This window comes from Sitophilus oryzae, unplaced genomic scaffold (genome assembly GCF_002938485.1).
Source record: "Sitophilus oryzae breed Bouriz unplaced genomic scaffold, Soryzae_2.0 scaffold_1179_pilon_pilon, whole genome shotgun sequence".
NCBI lineage: Eukaryota > Metazoa > Arthropoda > Insecta > Coleoptera > Curculionidae > Sitophilus > Sitophilus oryzae.
This window is the reverse complement of record NW_022145814.1, coordinates 2,001,341-2,027,511: the sequence shown is the minus strand read 5'-3', so window position 1 is coordinate 2,027,511 and position 26,171 is coordinate 2,001,341. Positions and strand designations below refer to the sequence as shown.

Here is a 26,171-nt window from a genome sequence, read left to right as displayed (position 1 = left end):
GAGCCGCTAATAAAATTCTTTATATATTAGGAAAACTTAACTCACTACCGCAATTTATAAATCTTGGAATATGTGTATACGTACGAATAATCTATCGTATCGGAAATTTTGATATTCCTTTAGCTAATTTACGTGAAATACATTTTCAGCAAGATGGGAAACATTCCCCCTCATAACTATTAAAATATTAGAATTTTGTTAAATTATTATTTTTCAAATCAATGAATTGGAACTAATGAACACATATCCCCGATTCCCGGATTTCGCCGTTCTCGATTTCCGATTTTGGGGATTTTTGAAATACGAAATATATCGTGGGCACTGCAACAATGTCGAACACCTGAAAAATGCTTTAATAATTCAAGCTTTTAGAAATTTGCAAACCCATCCTGTTATAAAAAAAGAAAGATATATTCATAGATTCAGTGGTAACAGTTATTTCAAAAGTAAAATATATCAATCCCAAATAAAATTTCAATATTTGTATGACTATTTTAGTAAATACCATTTTGATTTTTTCTTATTTATCACGGCCTACTAATAACCAAATGATATATTTTAAATATTGCAGTAAATAGTCAAAATAAATATAGAGTGATATATATTTTTGAGAAGCTCATAGCAAGACAGATCATATGATTTATAAATATACAGGGTGTTCCATTTTAAAAAACATAACTTTAGTTCATATTTTCAAAAATATTTTTTTGGTAGAAAAACAGACTACGCCACTGTATTCTACATAAAAAGTTCTACAATAAGCAGTTTTTGCCTTATCGATACCTTTAACAATAACAGAGATACAGGGGGTGCTCCAAATTGCAAAATTTTCGAAACTGTACAATATTTTGAGATATACGGAATATCGATGTACGAACTAAAACATTAATTTTATCATTGATATTTCATATTTTAGTTTTTGCTTAGACTAGCTTAGGCTAGCTTTTGCTAGCTATTAAGTTAATTTGTATTTTTACCTTTCATTAATAAACTGTTTTGTCGTTATCGTTGATGGTTGTCATTCACATGGAAAGTAATATACCCGTAAAATTTCAAAAAACCACTCTTTCTAACTTTTTTATTTTTCCAGATAAAAAATCGAGATTTAGCATGTCAGTAAATGACATAAATTAGGATTGATTGACGTATTCAATTGTTTTCGGTCACTTCCTGTTTCACCGGAAATGATTACAACTTTTGATATTTAAATGGCACCCTCGGTATTTTGTTAGTTTATTCGATAGAAAATGACAATCTGAATAGAATGACATATCATGATGATGATGATTCATAACGACAATTTAGCTGGAAATACCAAGTGTGTGGTACCAAATTATTCGTAAAAAATGCCTTTTCCAAATATGCTAATGAACCACACTCGTTCCATTTGAAAAAATTAAAATATGACTAAAAATAAGATTTGGGCATCTTTTAACCGGCCAGGACACTAAAAACATTAGATGATAAAATCTGTTTTTCCCAGGTTCCTTTATTAAAAATTAGTTAACTCAGCCATGGCACTCTAGCTTGAAATTTAAAATACAATTTAGTTTTAAGCGAAAATGTCAAAAGTTGACTGACGCTATGTCATTCTATTTAGAGTATTATTTTCTATCTAATAAAGTAAAAAAATACCGAGGGTGCAATTTAAAAATCAAAAGTTGTAGTCATTTCCTGTGAAACAGGAAGTGACCGAAATGAATTGAATACGTCAACCAATTCTAATTTATGTCATATACTAAAACATCATATACTATACATACCAAAAAACTTTTGAGACGCATAAGATGGACAATAATAATTGTATTCAATTAGTTTCGGTCACTTCCTGTTTTACCGGAAATGACTACAATTTTTGATTTTTAAATGGTACCCAGGGTAATTTTTTACTTTTTCCATAGAAAATTACATTTTGAATTGAATTACATATCATATATGTCACTTTTTGACATTTTCAATTAAAAAAGTAATTTAAATTTAATAGCAGCTATCGGAATAAAAATATCTGCATGCACATATGAATTGTAAATATATTAGTTTTAAGAAATTCAACGTTGGATTAGTCGTGTCACAAGATATTAATTCCCTATAATTAATAATCAAATTACAGTTAACAAGTATTATATATCGTCTTTGACATACGTATTTTCAATATTAATTTACTTTGGCCTTTCAAGGAGTGAAAGACAACGATTACTTAAACGAGCAATCACTGCAGAAATAATGGCAAACAATATTAGCGATTTGTGATAATAAACTATCAAGATATTAAACAAAGAGAAATAAAGGGGACCATGGACAATATTTGTTTCGGGTTATGTTACCTTCGAGAAAAGAGAAAAAGACCAGGGTACCTATTCTTGACCACTCTCATCTTCAAATATCGCTCCTATCTAGTGTTGGGAAAATTCGAATTAAATAATACGACTAATTCGATAGTAAATTAAAACTAACTAATTCGAATTATCTTTTTCGATATAATCGAGATAAAAATTAGTAGTATTTTATATTATATTTGTGGTAACCGAATTACAAATGAACATAAAACATAACCTCTTATGGACGAATACGAATATTAGTAATTAGTATAGTACTATTAGTAGTATTCTTTCGTTCGGAACGAACTGAAAATTTTCACTTAAACTGATTTATAAAGAGAATCCACAAAGAAAGGAACGATCCGATATAGAAAAATCGAGAAATCATTGTTATTTCCTATACCACGTAGGAATAAATCAGTTTGAGTGAAAATTTTCATTTCGTTCAGAACGAAAGAATACTGCTATTATTTGGTTCATTTCCATCTCACCCAAATTTCACCGAATACCTGCCGAACACTAAAATTAATTTTCTTCTTTTATCTAAATAATTATTGATTGCAACTGATAAAATAAAAAGAAATACGAACCGCACGTAAACAAGGACATACTTATATCGTTTTAGAAGAAGCTTTTATTTTAGATATGAGCTTTTCAATAGGAATTGAAACAATCATAAACTCGGCATTTTTAAATTTAAAACTTTAAATTATGGTTTAATTTATTAAACGGCTTCGGCACAATAGAATACATTGAATAAAGAATATTTTTTTTTATCTTTTATTCAGTGATAGAATATAGGTATGGCAATGGTTCAGAATTTGTTTAAAATAGCCCCTAGACGAGCACTAGCTGGGACGAATTTATTTTTAGGTTAAATTTATAATACTACCATACTACTAAATAATTCGGCTTATTAATTCGATTGTGAAATATGAATTATTACTAATTATTCGATGGTGAAAATAATTCGATTATTCCCATCACTACTCCCATCTCCGAAAAATCCATATAACAATCCACGTGATGCATATACGCAAAGTTGCTAACGATGTCAAGAATAGGTACCCTGATGGCTTGTGATGTCGCCCAATGAATGAAACAATTAATAACAATAATAATAATAAATCGTCTTTATTGTACTATAAAAAAAAGATAGTTACAATTTGTGGGCGAAGTTTAGCTGTAAGCTATTCTACCACTTAACCCAATTAGACATTGAAACATTAATTTTGATATTAGGTTTGGCAGTAAGCATTTGCGTCAAAAAATCACCGTTTCATCTAAAGCATCAAGTGCCATTCAGCACCAGCAAAAGTTAAGACGTCCTTGAATAAGGTCTTCGCAACATTTGAAGGAGCTCAAGTCATTATTCGATCATTTTTCTTCGCAGAAAATAAATACAGAAAAAATACACCGAAAAAAAAAATTGTATGTGTGTACTAGGTGCGCATCTTTGAAATGAAACTTCTTACTAACAGCTATTAAATTGAAGGATTTGAAGGACATGTTTGAAAAAGTATAGTTTGAAATATTGAAAAAGTAATAAATTAAAAATTAATAAATAATTTGATTCACTTTTACAAAAATTGTATTAAAACGTCCATCTGTCCGTTTGATGACTCTATTCGGGTATACCTATCCACGTGCCGAGTTTGGTTCCAATCGACCCATAATTAAGAAAAATCCTGACGATTTCGTCCTTTTAGAGGCATCGGTTTGAAACGTCTAGGGCGTCATCCTGTAGACCATCCCAATTATGCCGAAATCGGCCCACATTTTTCTTCAATATCATATACTTAGTCCCAGTCTGATGAAGATGTAAACGAAACGTCGTATCCAACTTTGCAGGGTGGGGCCGTGTGCACCGTCCCTTACATAGCCTACCCACAAAATTTGATCGCGATCGGACATCAATTTTTGACGTCTCTTACATCAGAACTAATGTCACAGTGACACGTGTTGTACACGGTCAAGTTGGGCTTGGTCAAGTCTATCGACATACCAAATTTCATTTAAATCGAACGATTTTTTCTAAGCCCTACACTGTCCTTACCACTTTTCCTCTCGCTTGTTGTGTAGCGTGTCGTGTGTCGTGTCACGGTTTTGATTTTTTACTTCCAGCGCACGTAAAGAAGATTTAAACTTAAAATAAAGTTTTTGCATATGTTTTACAGAAAGCTTGATATACTTGTAGTATTTAGACATTTCATATCCAGAATTTGTTCACTATAATAATAGGAGTATTGTAAACTCGAATTCATTTGAAACTGGTTTAGAAAAATTATTAAAATATTTTTTTTTTGGTTTCAGTTATCTGAGGAGGTTAATAGGAAGAAGGTTGATTATCAGAAGTACCTAGATCTGTATAAGCTGATGAGGTGTAAATTCGAAGAAATATATATAAAAGGTAAGTGTCAAGGTATATAAAATCTATACAGATTAAAAGTATTTAATTAAAATAAATATGTAGTAGAATGTGCAATGTAGAATGAGTGGGAGGGAGGTTTATCACTGCGAAGCTTAAAGATCTATTGATCCCCTTTTCTTGAGTTATAACTCATCATACAGTCTATAACTCATCATACATGAGGATTTGCCTGTTGTAGGGAGGACAGGGTATTTCCCATGCTCCTCTGACAGCAAATGTTCTTCCTCCGAGGGTATATACCCTTCCACGGTTGGGGTTTGGCCCTCCATGCCATTCACAATCAAATGAATAGTAGTAAAAAATATGTTGCAAGTTAAAAATGAATATAAATAAAATAATTAATACAAAAAAATTAGTTAATTAGTATAATTTACATTAATTTATAAAGGGTCGAACTGTATTCCTAATACAATATTCTACAGTGTGAATTGATTGAAATTCTTCAGAAATTCAGTACGGTATTTATAAAATATAAAATATTTGGAAATACATTTGTGTGTCTGGAAACATTCTATCTTTTATTAATCTTTCTATAAATTAGTGTTAATTTTTGATGAAGTTTTATATCAATTTTTAGTAAAAGAAGTCTAGGGATTGAGCTCGCCAAAATTATCATCGAGTGTCATTCCCCAGCCGTCTTTGATGCAGTTTTTTTTTACCATACGGTATAAAATACATTGTTATGTATAGTATCAATGTTAAAATTTTCCGCGTTAAATTTTTCGCATATGTTCATTATTTCCGATTAAACCGGAAATTACATTTAACTGGTTTTGTTGTCACCCGGCATGCATCTGCATCATAGGTACTATGAGAACATGCCCAACAGCAGTAATGGAGGTCATCCTAGACCTAACACCACTGCACATTGCCGTCGGTACCTGTGCCAATACTACAATGATTAGAATGGTCATTGACGGATTTAGTACTAGGAGAATTTTCAAGAGAGTGGTTTGGAACACCCTCAAAAAAAAATTCCTAACCAACTCAGTGGATGACATACCAAGAATTTAAAACTTTGAGAAACACCTCACGATAGTATTGAGTAATAAAAAGGATTGGAAGAGAGAAACGTTTGCTCAGCATGTAAAAGACAATACCATAGCGTGGTATACTGATGCTTCCAAAACTAAAAGCATGGACAGGTATAGGAGTATTTGGGTCGAAAAATAAATACTCCGAACTAATGGGCACCTACCCCAGCATCCTTCAGGCAGAAATCTACGCTATCGAAAGATGCGTACAATTTATCTTAGATAGAAACTATATCGAAAACAGGAACTAGCCGATAGTCAAGCAGCACTGAAAGCGATCAGCTCAATAACCATCAATTCGAAGTTGGTTAAAGAATGCATAGAGAAGCTGAACAAATTAGGCTAAAGAAAATAAAGTCCTTCTACTCTGGGTGCCCGCTCACCATGGGATAGAAGGCAATGAAAAAGCAAACGATCTAGCTAGAAAAGGAACGAACACTCCCACTAACTGGACCAGAACCGTTCTGCTTTTCAAGCGGAAACCAGCTTAAAGCGGAACTGAAGAACCTGGAGGACTCCATACGCAACCTAGAATGGGAATCCTCCAATGGTCTAAGGCACTCGAAAATGTTCCTCAGAACTTATGACCGAGAAAAATCAAAAATTTTCCTGGATTTAAGTAAGAACAATCTTCGGATTGTCACGGGGTTTGTAACAGGACACTGTGTCTTCAACGAACACCTTCAATCTACTGATTGAAGCTGAGAAACAACGGCTAATGCAGATTCTTTGGGGAAAATGGAGAAACACTAGAACATCTTATCACTGAGTGCGCCGAGACGACAACCGTTCGTGCCATAAACTTTGGTACGGCTGATGTCGAAGATGGAGAGGTAGCCTCTGTGGAGCCGTCTCAGATACTGGCTTTAGTCAAAGCCTTGAGACTGTATGATGAGTTATAACCTGTTATAACTGAAGAAAGGGGAACACACAATAGATCTGTAAGATCGCGGTGATTAACCCCTGTCCTATAAACATTCTACATTCGCTGTCACCCTGTATACTTCTATCTACGAAACCAATGACAAAATTTTCTTTTTTTCAAAAAGTTTAGGTCTACAACTTTGTGGTAATCATAACGAGTTAGACTGTATTACTGTATTTGGTTTATAAATACAATTAACTTTTAAAATATTTTCACATATTTCAAGGAAAAGATAAAAGTTTGACAGTTGATTACACAGCCTTACGAAATTTAGCTAAACCAACGTAAACTCGAAAGTCGAAAATAGACTTGGCAAAAATATTGCTAAGGTATAGAATCGCAGCGAATGAAGCTAGTGATTCGTTCGACTTGTTGAGAAACAGGTTTCGGAGATGCTTAATCGGCTTTGGATATTATAATTTAGTTTTTATCGGCCAAAATCTATAGTATACATGTTTTAATTACCGGAATTGTAAGTAAGCCCATACACTGTAATCTATCCGATAAAGTTATAAAGCCTCGCCTCCATAGTAAATATTTATTATTAATAAAAGTTTACAGTTAATTCGCCATTAACTAATTATAAATCATGTATTAAAAATAATAATTTCCTTCACTATTCAATAAATAAACAAAATGAACATTAAATCACTATTAAGTATACTTAATAAATAAAAGTTAATATAATGCGTGGAATTTTAGTATTAATGAAGTACAATATTTTATTGTTAAGTGCCATAAAGCTAACACCTAGATGGAATGGGTCAACAACATTTAAAATGCTATTAGATATTTGAAATGTTAATAGATATTGGTGGTCAGTATATTAGTGGAAGGCATCTCTTTCACACTAATAAGAATTTTTTCAATTTAGTTTTTAGAATAGTTTTTCATATCGTTCTGTATATTTGTTAGCCTTACTATATTTTATTTGGCACAACAGTTATTTTTTAAGACAACATTAGATTTTTTAATTCGTTATTTATTATATTTACAAAAAATATTAGTTTCTAATCAGATATAGAATAATTTTAGAACAAATTTAGGTTAGTCTTAGGCAAGTTTATTTCAGGTTAGGTTAACTTCCTTTTAAAATGTTTTCCAAATTTGATCACTTCCTGTTTAACTAGAAATGTCTGCCAATTTTCGTATTTGAAACAGTAAATTCTTATGCCTACGTTAATTCTATTGTACGGGCTTAGTCAACGATAAAGTTTATTATTTTATTTATTTTGAAAATTATGAAAAAATGGTAAATAGAAAAGTTTTATACCGGGTGCGTCTCAAAAGTGGCTCACCCCTATAACTTTTTTATTTTTTTAAATAAAAAATTGAGATTTGGTATGTTAGTATATGGCATAAATTAGGATTGATTGAAGTATTCAATCGTTTTCGGTCACTTCCTGTTTCACCGGAAATGACTACAACTTTTGATTTTTAAATGGTACCCTCGATATTTTGTTACTCTATTCGATAGAAAATGACACTCCGAATAGAATGACACATAATATGTCACTTTTGACATTTTGGAATATGGCTTATTTGAAATTGCAGCATGAGATTCATAACGATAATTTGACTCGAAATACCAAGTGTATGGTACCAAATTATTCGTAAAGAAATGCTTTTTTGAAATACGCTAATGAGCCACTCTCGTTCCATTTGAAAAAATTGAGATATAGTTAAAAATACGATTTGGGCATCTTTTAACCGGCCAGGAAAAGATACTAAAACATTATATGATCAAACTTATTTTTCCAAAGCTCTTTGATTAAAAATTAGTGTTTTTAACACACCCATGGCACTCAAGCTAAAATGTCAAAAGTGGACATATATGTCATTATATACAGGGTGTCATTTTCTATTGAGTAAAATAAAAAATTACCGAAGGTGCCATTTAAAAATCAAAAGTTGTAGTAATTTCTGGTGAAACAGGAAGTGGCCGAAAAGAATTGAATACGTCAATCGATCCTAATTTATGTCATATACTAACATACCGAATCTCGTTTTTTTAGTTGAAAAAATAAAAAAGCAATAGAGGTGAGCCACTTTTGAGCCGCACCTGGTATATCCGCCATACTTTTTTGAAGCCCCTTTTATATACAAAAATAATTCTAATTCTGTATTTTAATTTAGAATTGTTTTTGAATATACAGAGTACTTGTGGCAGGAAAAGGATATGTAAGAAAAACATAATATGTTTTTCTCTCATGTAACACCTCTATAATTTTTTTATTTTTTCAGATAAAAAATATAGATCTTGTATGTTAGTATATGATATAAATGAGAATTGATTGGCGTATTCAATTATTTGATTTCCTTTTGATTTTTAAATGACAATTTTTTTACTTTATTTGTAAATTGTGTTTTTTTAGAAATTTGTTATATGTGTTTTTTTAGAAATTGACATTCTGAAGAGTGTAACATAGTCAGCTTTTGACATTTGCCATTATAGAAAAATATTATTTATAATCTAGAGTAGATGTCTAGATCCATGGATGGTGTTTTTCTTCTAACAGTGCCATGCTCTATACAGAGCGTAGACTACCTCTAGCACGAGGCGTGTCTTACTAGTGGAATTACATGTACATTTTATTGGCAGTCGCTGGCAGTCATTGGCAGTATTACGGCAATCGTCTATAATAATTATATCTCATTACATAGGCAGTCTTGTTCGCCGTCATTGGCAGTCGCTTGACAGTAAAATGATATTTTGACAGTACATGTACATTTTTTACCCAACTGAGACACCCCTCGCTCTCGCATGTACTTGTGACGCGTGTCATCAGTGTTTTACAAGTACACGGGACCTACAGTTTGTTGCCGAATACGAACGGCACTATTTGAGGGGCTGGATAAGGCATATATAACTACCAATATACAAGGTATTTCAAAAATCATGTGCATCTCTTCTGCGGAGATTCCTCACGTAAAAATAAGATTTGTTTTTCATATCAACATAATATGTAGGTCCGATTCTGCTTTGTTTCCTAGCTACAGGGTGTTAAAATCTTAATATATTTTCGATTTATTATAATTTTTTTCAAGTACTTTTTGCGTTTCGAATGAATTTTTGAGGGTAAAAATTGCTATAAATACGACATATTTTATGGCGAAAAGATGTCGCCATATTCACCAGGGACGTGCATATGGGTTATCACTGGAATATTTTCCTAAAAAAGCATGTACGCCACTGACTTTTTTTATCTTGTAAGCGAAATAGTGTAAGCAATTTAAGGCCGATTAAAAGTTGTTTCTGATATTTTGTCGATTTCGGCCTCCTTGATGAGATAAACGCAATTTGCCTTGGTCCAAGTTTAATAGCAACCTTTAAAAAATTTTAATAGCATTAAGTTGCGAAAGTTATAAATAAGTACTCATTGATTCCACATCAAAAAATATGAAAGAAGTTCCTATAAACACGGGTATGGAAATGCATAGTTTTAGAGTTACAGGATATTAAAACTTTTTAAAATTAGGTTTTTTGTAATTTTCTTAAATACCATAATTTTTTATTTGAAATTGCTATATGTTTGACTAATAGTAATAATATTTAATAGTAAATTACCTAAAATATACAATTTATTAATTTCATTTTTAATTTAATTTTATTAATTGTGATTAATAAAATTGCGTTTATCTTATCAAGGAGGCAGAATTCTACAAAATATCAAGAGATAACTTTTAATTGACATTAAACGGCCTACACAATTTTGATATCAAAAGAAAAAAGTCAGTGGCGCACATGTTTTTTTTTTGAAAAATATTCCAGTGATAATCCATGTACACGTCCCTGATTAATTTATCGACACTTTTATAGCATTAAACTATGTAGTACTTATTGTAACTTATACCCTCAAAATTTCATTCAAATCACTAAAAGTATTTGGAAGAAAATTATTATAAATCGAAAAATTATTAAGATTTTAACATCCGGTAGGTACGAAACAAAGCAGAATCGGACCTATATTGATATAAAAAATAAATCTTATTTTTACGTGAGGAATCTCCCCATGAGAGATGGCACATGTTTTTTGAAACACCCTGTATAACTGAGATGGTTTGCCATTGCCTTCTTTGAGGGTGCATCCATACCATCCTCGAAAAAGCGAAACGGCGCTGGCGCAGCGTATCGGCGTAACGACCTTGAATAGAATTGCTGGAAATCGATTCAAGGGTGATGTGGATGCACCCTGAAGAGGCGGCCCGCTGGCTGGAAGCTCTATTTAGAAAAAATAAACATTTTTATTTAAATAAATAAAGCGACCGTACTGGCTGTAGATCGAACCCAGTATCTCTCGCCCAACAGGCGGCACACTACCGCTAGACACACCACGGCCAGCCAAGGATGTATTAAAACCTAATTTTTGGTCAAGGAGTTTTGGAAAAATAGATTTGATCATCTAGTATTTTTCGTGACTTTTCCTAGTCGATTAAAAATTACCCAAATCGTATTTTTACTCATAAGCATTTCTTTTGCGAATAATTTGGCACACAGTACCTATTTGTCTAGATTTACATTTCAAATAATATTTTTAAGCGAAAATATCAAAAGTAGACATATTCAGCCATTCTATTCAGTTAGTCATCAAAAGTACGTACTTTTATAATCCGTGCTTGCGTAGCCCGCATATAGCAAAACAATTTTATTATTTTTAATTATGTATTATGTCAAACTGTCAGATGATGTTTATATACCGTGTATTTTTTCTAGGTGGTCGCGGTGGTAGAAAACTTGACGAAGTCAGAGATAAATATCAGAAGGCCTGCAGGAAACTCCATCTGACTCATAACGAATACGTGTTGCTTTTATGCGAAGCGGCCGAATTCGAAAAAGATTATCGAACAGTGCTTTTACCGGGGCTATTGGAACACCAGCAGTCATTACAAGAGGCGTTTGTAGCTACATGGTAAGAAATTTCATAAGAATATAAACAAAATATACAATTTAATCATTATTAGGAAGTTAAACAGTCAAATATAACAAAATAAACTTTATCTAATTACTTTTATCTACGTCAGTGAGTTAAGAAGCTCCTAACTCACGCATTTTGAATGAGTTAAGAGCTTCTTAACTCACACATTTTCAGTGCCGCACTCCTTGTTTAGACGACTACCAAAGAGAAAAAAATATTTTGTAAAACATTTATTTTGCACTAAATTGGAAAAATATGTTATGAGTACCTTTTCATTTCCATAGTTGTGTACTTTTTTTTCGGTACACCATTTTTCATTCTTAGAGTATGTATAATCATACTTCTGTTTTGATCTTGCTGGAAGCAATCGAGAATTGGCTCTGAATACCTCTTCTTCAATGTCAGAGGGAATACTTTCCGAATCGCTCATTTTTTAAACTTGTGACATCAATATTATATACTGTCATATTGACATTACCATGGATGGTGTTATTTGAATAAAGGTATTAAGGTCAAAATTTAAGTTTACGTTTCCGCATTATCATTTCAGTCAAATGTTCAATCAATACATGTCATCATTGATATGAGATTGATATTTCGATTCCATATATCTCGAGAACAAATGTACGAGTGAGAATAAAATTTTATACCATGTTTCTTCGAACGAAGCATTTTAGGACATGAATTTATACGAACTTGTTTACTTATTTTTATCTGCAGAATATATTATCGAAGTTACAATTCGGACCACCCTGTATTAAGTGTTCAGGAACCGATGACTAACTTTTAATCTTTGTCATGGACCACCCACTTTATCATGGACCACCCCTTGTTTTTTTTAATAATTTTAATAAAAATATTGTATAAATGCTGTTGAATCACTAAAATATTTATTTATTCAGATATAAAACCGGTTTAAATTTATTCGAAACCAAAAGTATTATAAATAATGTCTTTGCCTTTGTGTCTTGAAATGTTAAGCACTTTTGTTAGGTTAGGTTAGCCAGAGACAAGGTGGTTTCTGTTTGGATTTTCGCAGTGCTATTTTGTAAAAAATAACTTTTCGAATTTTTTGGATTTTTCGTTCAGTGGCGAAGTATTAAATTACTTGCAAAACATTTAAATTAATTATGTTGGTTTTGTCGCTGTTATAATTAGAAACTTTATTTTAATTAAAGCTCTAAAATCAGACGTGGAAATTGAAAGCTAAAAAAAGAAATAAAAGAGATTTGGTTTCGTACATTATTTATCCAAAGATATGTCAATCGTAACCATAACAATTGTGTGTGAACTATGTGCGCGTATTTTAAGTGAAACTTTTGTTCGTCTGTCTGTCCATCCCACCCTAATGAAGATGTAAACGAAACGTCGGCGTCGTATCCAACTTTGCAGGATGGAACCGTGTGCACCCGTCATCGCTCAGATAGCCTACCAACCAAAAATTTGGTCGCAATCGGACGACTTCAACTTTTGACGTTTCTTAAATCAAAATTAGCTGTCACAGTGACACGTGTCATACACGGTCAAGTTGGTCTTGGTCCAATCTATAGACATGCCAAATTTCATTTAAATCGGACGATGTTTTTGCCATTAATGATGGGGTTCCATAGCGTATGAAACGTCGTCAAAATATCATGAAAAGATTCACATTCCTAGTTTCAGCCCCCTAACTCACATAGAGCCCAAGTTACGACGCTCCAAAGACTTAGCTCAACTTCCTCATTGGCTTACCGCTTTTTCGATCGTTACCAAATTTGTGACGCGTGGCGTGACGCTAGCTCGTGTGTAGCACTGTAAATCACCATAAATAATAAATAATAAACAAAACATTTAAACAAAAACAGACCACACAAAACAAATTATTGGTTAGTAGTAGTTAGAGATATAGATGTAGTAACATTTTGGTTTAATGCTCACAGCCGCCAGGACTATCCGGCCGGGTGATAGAATTATCGTTTTTTAATAAAAATTAAAAAACATTATAAAATAATTATAAACCTCGAATAGTATACGGTTTTATATTAACCTCGATATTACCTCTATTTTTTGAAGTTTATAAAAAGCATTCATACAAAATTATATATCTTTCAAATCCTTCAATTTAATAGCTGTTAGTAAAAAAATATAAATAACTGATAGTAGTTTCACTTCAAATAGTGCACACACTGTTTTTTTTATTTTATTAATTTTCATTACTAAACTTAAGCCAACTTAAGCTTATCTGGCACGTCTGTCAAAACACTGTTGTGTTAAATGCTTTAATATAGAAAATGTTAAACTTACGCTTACGTTACTTACATGTTGCCGGGAATTATTAAATTCCTTTATCAAATCCCTACACAAACGCAATAAGCTAATAATATGTTAAAAATATTATTTATTGCTTAAACGGTAAGTTTATCTTTACGTTATTTATTATGATTTCCAGGTAATAATGTTACATTGAATTTAACTAGTTTGGAGACAAATCCTAAGATATTTTATCTAAAATTGAAATCAAATCAGATAACAAAACGAAAAACAGTCATTAAAAAAAAGTTTGTTGGTGGCGTTATACAAATTATCTCTCTTTAATTTCTTAATTTAAAACATACAATAAAAACACTTAAACTAATTTATTCTACAACTATAAACACAGTAACTAATTAACTATAACACTAAAATATTCCTTTGTCCGATTTTCTAATTTTTTCGCCAATTATTCGACAATTCACTTATTTCAAAAACTGTCTATTTAAAACAAACCCATTTCGAGCTATTCCCGCTTTAAATAATGTATTTAAAGCGGATATTCTTTTAACTTTCATTCAAGATTTTTTTTAATTCTGGAAATTTCCATTACATATTAAGTCTGCGATCTTACCATGGCGTCCAAGAGATGGCGCGCAATTCGAATCTCGCAGTCGTAATAAGCAGAACGCTATAGCGGTCGTTCTTCTCCGAAAGATGTCGCCACGCTCCTTGAACATATAAGCAGCAAGTAATCAGGTGCAATGCCACTTTTAAACCTTTTTCATAACTTTTTTGCAACAGAAACCAGTATGACACTATTGCAATTATTATGAGTGTAATACTGCATTATGGCCTTGCATTAAGGGTTATTTGCTTAAAATTAATATCTGATTTTTATACTACTATACAAACCAAACCAAACATTTTCTATTAGTCTCAATGAATATTTTTTTCTCTTCATTCAGATCTTCATCTCAATTTTCTACTAAATTTGAAACACTACCAAATAATATATTACCTATAACATGTGTAACAGTATCCACAATCTTATAATAAAAAAACATTAAATAAAATCTCCATCAAAACTACAAAAGTTTGATAATTGAGCAAAATATATTATTAAAATATAACCCGTCCACACCAATAGGTTAAATATTTAAGATTACTGGTCAAATAGAAATAAATTAATTTTTGATATTGCTTGAAAATTATAAAAACCGGAATTTACAAAAAATGTTACCCTTTGGTTGAATAAAATAAGTAATATTTCATCCAATAATATATATTTTTCTCACTAAAGTTTTGTTACAGGAAACAAATTCTTCAAGATATCGTCAGCAATTCAGACTTAACTTCGGAGAAACACTGTGAAATCCAAAAAAGGATAAATTCTAGTTTGGAGTCCATAAAGCCAGCGGAAGAGTACAAAGACTTTACTGAAAAATATAAGTAAGTATTACATTATTATTAATAACCAAATTAAATTATTCACATGTTTTCAGTTTCGTTTGGAAAACTTGGTTTCAAACAAGTAATGTTGGTAGATTCTGTAAATTATAGAGCGTATTATAGTGCTTAATTTGTGATTTAGCTTTAAAAAGTTTGTTACAAGCACGGTTGACGTGAAATGTATGACAAGCATGCTTCCTCGTCTTCCTTTTAGAGATGCGAGACCTTGTCGTTGGTGGGGAAGCTCCCAGTCAAATGCTAGAGGGAATCCCCTTTAGCACTTTGGCTGCCTGGCTGCACTCACTGCCTGGCTGTAGCGTCGTGGCCAGGGAATTGCACCAGGACGTATAACAATGCCGTATGGAACTATCATGTCCGTCATACAAAGCACTCTTTACTCTCTGTGGTTATTAGGGTGTCCGTTATTTACAAAGTTGGTCATTTCTCTCACGACACCCTCTAAATTTTTAGTTTATTGCCTAAAAAAAATAACAAACCATCGTAAACCCTTAATATTCACAATAAGCCTTACCCCAAAGACGATTCATTTCCCATTTAAATTACATAGGAATTTGCCACTTTTTGCAATTTTTTTTATCATGTTCTCTCGCAGCCATGACAATAACATATTCATTTCATTACATATATATATATACAGAATTGAATGCTCTACAAAAAAGGCCTCTTGCAATTTTTCGATAAACCTACTTCTTCAAAAGCTATTCCTACGATTTAAGTATATTTAACTGATTTATTTTAATAAACAATGTTTATTAAAATAAATCAGCTATACTTAAATCAGCTTAAATGATTTAAGCTTCATTAGACTTGAAGATTTCTTAATTCTCAACCTTAGCACCATCAGAATTGTATATTTTTAGAGTAGTAGATTAAATTTTTCAAAGATAATTATAGAATAAAGGAATTTAGGAATTTTGAGTGGTTAACTTTAACCGTGAATAACTTTTGAAGGAGTAGGTTTGTTGAAAAATTGGAAGAGATCTTTTTTGTAGAGCGTTCAATTCTGTATAAGAATATGTAATTTTCATGGCTGCGAGAGAACAAAATCGAGAGAAAAAAAATATTTGTAGTGGCAAATTTCCATGTAATTTAAACGGGAAATGCATCGTTTTTGGGGCAAGGTTTATTGTGAATATTAAGGGTTTACAATGGTCTGTTATTGTTTTTTAGACAATAAACTAAAAAATTAGAGAGCGTCGTGAGAGAAATTGTCAACTTCGTAAATAACGGACACCCTAATGGTTATGTATCACAGGCAGCGGGTATGGGTGGTCTTGATTTAACCGCCCGGACCAAGACGAGACAACCTCACCAAGTCCTGATGATGACGGCGATGTAGCATCTACTGGTCTCAAGCTTGGGGCACCAGGACGCAACCCATTGCATTCTCGTCAGCTCTGTAGAACTGGGCCGACTAGCCCTTCAGCAAGAGAGACCAAGTTAAAGAGGTGAAGATAATAAAGAGACTAATCCTCCAGTCTTCACTTCAAGGGCACCTCAGCCGGAGACAAGGTCTTCGACTGTGAAAGGCTCGGAGGGCTAAACCCCAACTGTGGAAGGGTATATACCCTCGTAGGAGATAAATTTTCACTCATCAGATGATGAACAGCTGTTGTCACAGGAGAATAGGAAATATGTCCCGCCACACCACAGGAAGACCTCCATGTATGATGAGTTATAGACTGTATCATGAGTTATAACTCAGGAATATATATATATATATATATATATATATATATATATATATATATATATATATATATATATATATATATATATATATATATATATATATATATATATATATATATATATATATATATATATATATATATATATATATATATATATATATATATATATATATATATATATATATATATATATATATATATATATATATATATATATATATAATATATATATATATATATATATATATATATATATATATATATATATATATATATATATATTGTAAGATGAAGCAGGTCGGTTTTGAAATATGCATATTTACGAAATTATTTTCCCAGATCCAAAACGAACTTTCCTCCAATCAGCATGGTTTCTTCCCAAAAAGGTCTACTGTAACAACAACAATTACAACAAATCTTACTACATTCATCATTTATAGAATACACATATAAAGCTATTGAAGAACACCAGCAGGTAGATGCAATTTTTATGGACTTCTCGAAAGCATTCGACAAGTTGAGTCACTCACGACTGCTTCATAAATTTTGGTTTTACAGAAAAACTCGTAGCATTCTTTTCGTCATATCTTTCTTACCGATCGCAATACGTTGAATATAATGGCCACCGTTCTTTCAGATTTACACCAACAAGTGGCGCTCCTCAGGGTAGCAACCTCGCACCTCTATTATTCTCCATTTGCATCAATGATATATTCAACGTAATTGACTGTCCATCCTTATTATTCGCCTACGATCTAAAATTGTTCTCTGTTGTGACCGACTCAGAAGATTGCATACGAGTTCAGAATTCATTAAACTCCATCTTTGCCTGGACTGTTCGCAACCATCTATCACTCAACATACAGAAATGTAAGAAAATGTCAATAGCACTAAAGCACGGAGAAATCATATACAACTACAAAATAGACAACATTACAATGGAAAACTGCGATATGGTAAAAGACCTTGGCGTCTATATCGACAAGCGTCTCAGTTTTAACTATCACGTTGAGGAAATCTGTAAAGCGTCACTGAAGGCACTAGGTTTTATATCATGCACAACTAAGAAATTCCACAATATTCCGTGTCTTATTGCTCTCTACAACGCATTTGTAAGGCCAAGGCTGGATTATGCTGCATTGGTGTGGTCTCCATTATATAGTAGCCACGAGCAACGTCTGGAAAAACGTTCAACGTCGTTTTTTTAAAATTATTATTTTTAAAGAGGATGGGATATATCCTCCTTAAGGTTATGATCACGGCCGATTGTTGATTAGATGGAATTTCCTTTCTTTAAAGGATAATAGACTTCGTTCGTCTATCATATTCCTATAAGTTGTGTAATTATCTATTGGATTCTCCTTCTCTTCTCGGTGCACTTTGCTGGCATGTACCGTCCGTAAATACTAGAATGAAAACGACGTTTTATACAAAAACACCAAGTACCGTCCTTGCAAGCAGAGCTCCACTACATCGCGCCTGTTGAACTTTCAACGACATCAGCAGACATACAGATTTGGATCTCTTCCACAACTCTCTCCAAAGTTTTAAAGGGCATCTGGACACTCGTTCCTTCAAACATTAATTTTTATCTATTTTTTTCATCTATCTTTTGTTTCATATATATATATATATATATATATATATATATATATATATATATATATATATATATATATATATATATATATATATATACTTTTTTTTCTGTATTTTTTATATTTTATTAATTATTACTATATTTGCATATTATTATGTCTAATTTGTCTTTTGTATGGGTTAATTAATACCTGTTAGGCAATAAAGTTATTATTATAAAAAATTAATCTTATTTTTACGTAAGGAATCTCCCCACAAGAGACGGCACATGTTTTTTGAAACAACCCGTATAGTTTTCGACATATTTTGTGGATCATTGGATTGTTTGGAACAAAACAGATTTGGTAGCGACTTGAAGGTATATTTTTAGCGATACTAACTACGCTAAATAGTCACTTGATCAATTAGTTCTTCGAATTACTATTTAATATTTGGACAACTGAATATAACTAGGTCGCCAGCTAACCGCAGAAATTGCCGCAGACAGATATTGTTAACCTCAGTATGACATCACGTTCTATATATTTTACGTTAGTAAGGTATTTAAACAATATTGGTTAATGAATTAATATAATTCAAAAGTAAATATATAAAATATTTATAGGTTTACTATTGTTAATTACACCATAGGAGATATGCCAGCGATGATACCGGATGACAACGAAATCGTTACACAAACCGTCATTTAGTTATTTTCTTAACCAATAAATTGAAACTTACTTTCAAGATAAAGTTTATAAAAACTATCATTTACTATTTAAAAATAACTTATAACTTCCAGTTTAATTCGTAATGACTAAGCGAAGAATTTTAAATGGCGCTCAGTAAAGTCAAACCATCCACTGAAGTGCGAATTAAAATGGATTATTTTGTTGATGTTTTATTGAATTACCATAATAACTAACTTATCATTAAGTTAAAGGACACAATATTAAATTAAATCATTTTCTAAAATTAATATCATTTTTATCTATACAAGATGTCCCGGAAATAAGTGCAAGTATTTAACTGGTAGTATAGTTCAACCCCAGAAATACGCCTATGAGTTTTCTTTCGCGAAAATTTTTTAAAAATATTTTGAATTTTTTTAGTTTTTAGCTAAAAAACATAGTTTCTTGATAATATGGCAACATAGGTAATAGATTAAATTAACAAGGAAGAAAATCCGAAAAGTTCCAGTGGTTAGCAAAAATCATTTTTTTTGAAAATTTTCAAAGTAAAATAACTCCGTTATTTTGGACTTCTTTGAAAACGATAAAGAAAAAAATATGTTTCTTTTATCGAGATCTACCACTTAAAATACTTGCACTTATTTCTGGGACACCCTGTATAAGAACATAATAATATATAATATATATTATTTTTAATTGATAATTATATGAAGTGTTGTGGAAAAATTGCTATGAATTGAATATGTCAACCTGTACAAAAAATGTTTAATATAATGGTTTAATATTTATTGTGTTTAACCCAAAAGAACATTAGTTTGTGTCTATTATACTACTACGAGAATTTTATTACCTTCTAAAACCATTACATTACATACGATGTAGAATTTATAATGAGGGGAAGGGGGGTTAAACACCGTGATATTAAAGATCTATTGTGTCCCCCTTTCCTGAGTTATATTATATATATATATATATATATATATATATATATATATATATATATATATATATATATATATATATATATATATATATATATATATATATATATATATATATATATATATATATATATATATATTGTTTTTGGCAGTTGTTTTTGCTTCCTTCCATGTTGGCCCTACTTGTTGAAGCTCATCCAGTATGGAACGTCTCCATGTTTGAGCAGGTCGTCCTTGCTTTCTTTTTCCTTGGGGATTCCACTCCAACGCCGATTTCGCTATATTTCTATCAGGTTTCCGCAAAGTGTGACCTATCCAACCCCATTTTCTTTTGCGGATTTCAATGCCTACTTCTTGTTGGTTTGTAAGATGAAGCAGGTCGGTGTTACGTATAGTCTGGCCAAAAGATTTTAAGTATTTTCCGCAAGCAGCGATTGATAAATACCTGTGGACGGTTGATGGATATATTTGTCACTCTCCATGTCTCGCAGCCATATAATAAAACTGGTATGACGTTAGAATTGAATATTCTTAATTTTGTTTGTACGGAGAGTTGCCGGGAGGTCCAAACTGATTTTAGTTGGCCAAAGGCTCGCTGCGCTTTCCTGATCCTGCTGACAATATCCGCGTCTGCGCCACGTTATATATATATATATATATATATATATATATATATATATATATATATATATATATATATATATATATATATATATATATATATATATATATATATATATATATATATATAATATAACTCAGAAAGGGGGACACAATAGATCTTTAATATCACGGTGTTTAACCCCCTCCCTCATTATAAATTCTACATCGTATGTAATGTAATGGTTTTAGAAGGTAATAAAATTCTCGTAGTAGTATAATAGACACAAACTAATGTTCTTTTGGGTTAAACACAATAAATATTAAACCATTATATTAAACATTTTTTGTACAGGTTGACATATTCAATTCATAGCAATTTTTCCACAACACTTCATATAATTATCAATTAAAAATAATATATATTATATATTATTATGTTCTTATACAGGGTGTCCCAGAAATAAGTGCAAGTATTTTAAGTGGTAGATCTCGATAAAAGAAACATATTTTTTTCTTTATCGTTTTTCAAATAAGTCCAAAATAACGGAGTTATTTTACTTTGAAAATTTTCAAAAAAAAATGATTTTTTGCTAACCACTGGAACTTTTTCGGATTTTCTTCCTTGTTAATTTAATCTATTACCTATGTTGCCATATTATCAAGAAACTATGTTTTTTAGCTAAAAACTAAAAAAAATTCCAAAATATTTTTAAAAAAAAATTTTCGCGAAAGAAAACTCATAGGCGTATTTCTGGGGTTGAACTATACTACCAGTTAAATACTTGCACTTATTTCCGGGACATCTTGTATAGATAAAAATGATATTAATTTTAGAAAATGATTTAATTTAATATTGTGTCCTTTAACTTAATGATAAGTTAGTTATTATGGTAATTCAATAAAACATCAACAAAATAATCCATTTTAATTCGCACTTCAGTGGATGGTTTGACTTTACTGAGCGCCATTTAAAATTCTTCGCTTAGTCATTACGAATTAAACTGGAAGTTATAAGTTATTTTTAAATAGTAAATGATAGTTTTTATAAACTTTATCTTGAAAGTAAGTTTCAATTTATTGGTTAAGAAAATAACTAAATGACGGTTTGTGTAACGATTTCGTTGTCATCCGGTATCATCGCTGGCATATCTCCTATGGTGTAATTAACAATAGTAAACCTATAAATATTTTATATATTTACTTTTGAATTATATTAATTCATTAACCAATATTGTTTAAATACCTTACTAACGTAAAATATATAGAACGTGATGTCATACTGAGGTTAACAATATCTGTCTGCGGCAATTTCTGCGGTTAGCTGGCGACCTAGTTATATTCAGTTGTCCAAATATTAAATAGTAATTCGAAGAACTAATTGATCAAGTAGTGATGGGCAAAACTGTTATTTTTAGATAACAGTTGAAACTGTTATAGTTATTTATAAAAAACAGCTTAAAATAACAGCTTAAAAATAACAGGTTTCTTTATTTTATTGCTAAATATCTGAAAGAGTATGAAGCGGTCGCCGCCAGGCGTATTAACGCAGTTGCAAGTTGCTACAATGACATGCTCGGTGGTAGTATTTCCAGGGTGTCTAAAAATTTCTAAATATCGATTGTTATCTAAAATACCTCTCTAAAAACGGTCGTTGTTTACAAATAAGCGCTGTTTACAAATTGCGATATAAAAAAGCCAAAATTCCGCCACTCGTCTATACGTATACATTCCGATCTACCTACGCCTTGCCCCTCGATCGGCGTAGATCCTGAATTGCGTAGCAGTGTACAGGGTGCATCTCACTCGACGGGCAAGAAGCTCTTAGTTATAATTTTACCATTTGTGGTCAAAAAATAGCAATATAAGAAAATGTGTAGTATATTCTTCATAAGTAAACCAACTATACACTAGAGTTCGAATTAATTTTACACTTAAACTAGCGTGTACCCGCGACTTCGTTCGCGTCGAATTAATAATTTGTAATGGTGATGATAAAGCAAAGCAAGAATTTCTATTGACATACAAACTGGATAAAATTTTCTCACATTTGCCAAAAATAAGCTTTAAACGTCGAGCAGTTTAAGCAGAATCGTGGTTAATCAATTACTCAACTTTTTGGAACACCCTGTATTATTTTTTAAAAAATTTCAAAATATGTAAAAAAACAAAATAAATTATGCGTGTCCAAGCGTTTTCCCGAAAGACTAACCGTTTTTTAAATAACAAATATTGTAATATTTGAGGGGCGTTTTCACCCTCTTGGAATTTAAGATTCGAGAAACCCCTCCTTATCGAACCTCAACCCCACAGTCAATCCGTTTGCCAAAAATCAGCTTTAAACGTCAAGCAGTTTAAGCAGAATCGTGATTACTCAATGGTCACATTTTATGAAACACCCTGTATATATTTTTAAAAAATCTTAAAATATGTAAAACAACGAAATAAAATATACGTGTTTAAGAGTTTTTCCGGAAAACTCACCGGTTTTTAAATAAAAAATATTCTAATATTTGAGGGTGGTTTCACCCCCTTTGAATTCGAGTTTCGAAAAATCCCTTCTTATCGAACCTCTACACCCTAAAGTCAATCCGTTTTCCAAAAATCAGCTTTTTACGTCAAGGGCTTTAAGCAGGATCGTGATTAATCAATGACCAGATTTTTCAAAACACCCTGTATACATTTTTAAAAAATCTTAAAATATTATTCTGAAAATTTTTCAGAATAAATAAATACCTAAATATTGAAACTTAATAACGTACTGAAACATACAGCGCCATAATATCTCGACCTCCGCCCGTTATGCTCGTAACAGGTTGAAAAACAATATATCTAAAACAACTGATGCGTTATTCTCCAACCTGTTTCGAACTTCCATCGACAATCGACCGATGCAGCAGCCTTCCTTTCCCACTCCTGTTATCTCGACCGCCAGGCGTTATGCCCGCAACTGTTTCAAAAAACCTGCTTCTTTTATATCCTATTATTTTTAAGCTGTTATAAGCGCAATACGACCGTCGACGGGATCGACCGAAGCAGCTACGTTCGCCGTAGCGCATTCCCCACTCCGTTGTCCGTTGTCTCGCCGCCTGTATCGATGGTTGACGAAATAACAGGTTTTCCATCCATACTAGTTGTTTTTTGGAATTGCTTCGAGCAGCATAGAATTTCGGGGCGGTGCAGAGCGCCGACTTCGTTTTTCGTTTCACGAGCGGCCGATCTCTACGTGTCGTTATTTTATATCTGTTATTTTTTAGAAGTAGTAACGGTTGCGTTATGTTATTTCTAAATAATTGTTATAAAATAACAGATAGTTAAATAACAACCCATCACTATGATCAAGTGACTATTTAGCGTAGTTAGTATCGCTAAAAATATACCTTCAAGTCGCTACCAAATCTGTTTTGTTCCAAACAATCCAATGATCCACAAAATATGTCGAAAACTATACGGGTTGTTTCAAAAAACATGTGCCGTCTCTTGTGGGGAGATTCCTTACGTAAAAATAAGATTATTTTTTTATAATAATAACTTTATTGCCTAACAGGTATTAATTAACCCATACAAAAGACAAATTAGACATAATAATATGCAAATATAGTAATAATTAATAAAATATAAAAAAAAATACAGAAAAGTATATATATATATATATATATATATATATATATATATATATATATATATATATATATATATATATATATATATATATATATATATATATATATATATATATATATATATATATATATATATATATATGAAACAAATCAAAATACATATATATATGAAACAAAAGATAGATGAAAAAAATAGATAAAAATTAATGTTTGAAGGAACGAGTGTCCAGATGCCCTTTAAAACTTTGGAGAGAGTTGTGGAAGAGATCCAAATCTGTATGTCTGCTGATGTCGTTGAAAGTTCAACAGGCGCGATGTAGTGGAGCTCTGCTTGCAAGGACGGTACTTGGTGTTTTTGTATAAAACGTCGTTTTCATTCTAGTATTTACGGACGGTACATGCCAGCAAAGTGCACCGAGAAGAGAAGGAGAATCCAATAGATAATTACACAACTTATATAGGGATATGATAGACGAACGAAGTCTATTATCCTTTAAAGAAAGGAAATTCCATCTAATCAACAATCGGCCGTGATCATAACCTTAAGGAGGATATATCCCATCCTCTTTAAAAAATAATAATTTTAAAAAACGACGTTGAACGTTTTCCAGACGTTGCTCGTGGCTACTATATAATGGAGACCACACCAATGCAGCATAATCCAGCCTTGGCCTTACAAATGCGTTGTAGAGAGCAATAAGACACGGAATATTGTGGAATTTCTTAGTTGTGCATGATATAAAACCTAGTGCCTTCAGTGACGCTTTACAGATTTCCTCAACGTGATAGTTAAAACTGAGACGCTTGTCGATATAGACGCCAAGGTCTTTTACCATATCGCAGTTTTCCATTGTAATGTTGTCTATTTTGTAGTTGTATATGATTTCTCCGTGCTTTAGTGCTATTGACATTTTCTTACATTTCTGTATGTTGAGTGATAGATGGTTGCGAACAGTCCAGGCAAAGATGGAGTTTAATGAATTCTGAACTCGTATGCAATCTTCTGAGTCGGTCACAACAGAGAACAATTTTAGATCGTAGGCGAATAATAAGGATGGACAGTCAATTACGTTGAATATATCATTGATGCAAATGGAGAATAATAGAGGTGCGAGGTTGCTACCCTGAGGAGCGCCACTTGTTGGTGTAAATCTGAAAGAACGGTGGCCATTATATTCAACGTATTGCGATCGGTAAGAAAGATATGACGAAAAGAATGCTACGAGTTTTTCTGTAAAACCAAAATTTATGAAGCAGTCGTGAGTGACTCAACTTGTCGAATGCTTTCGAGAAGTCCATAAAAATTGCATCTACCTGCTGGTGTTCTTCAATAGCTTTATATGTGTATTCTATAAATGATGAATGTAGTAAGATTTGTTGTAATTGTTGTTGTTACAGTAGACCTTTTTGGGAAGAAACCATGCTGATTGGGGGAAAGTTCGTTTTGGATCTGGGAAAATAATTTCGTAAATATGCATATTTCAAAAGCCTTGGTAAAGTTTGATAAAATGGCAATCGGTCTGTAATGACCAATGACGTTGACATTATACCGGACTTGAATACTGGACAAACCTACACATTCTTCCAGGCCTCCGGGAAAGTGTTTGTACGTAGAGCCAAGTTGAAAATCTTAGTAAGTGGTTTAGGGAAAACCGCTGCACAGTCTCTAACAAATTTATATCAACATAGGTCCGATTCAGCTTTGTTACGTAGATAG

The 26,171-nt window shown here is 31.9% G+C and overlaps 1 protein-coding gene across 2 annotated transcripts in view; it reads left to right on the top strand.

Annotated features, from left to right (window-relative positions):
- The window catches only part of LOC115891281 (tyrosine-protein kinase Fer), a 169,624-nt gene that overhangs the window by 111,838 nt on the left and 31,615 nt on the right, over positions 1-26,171 (top strand). For both annotated transcript variants that reach the window (XM_030911731.1, XM_030911735.1), the window contains exons 3-5: positions 4,632-4,728; positions 11,423-11,618; positions 15,168-15,305. In XM_030911731.1, coding sequence (XP_030767591.1) covers positions 4,632-4,728; positions 11,423-11,618; positions 15,168-15,305 — 431 coding nt within the window. The remainder of the gene's footprint in view (positions 1-4,631; positions 4,729-11,422; positions 11,619-15,167; positions 15,306-26,171) is intronic.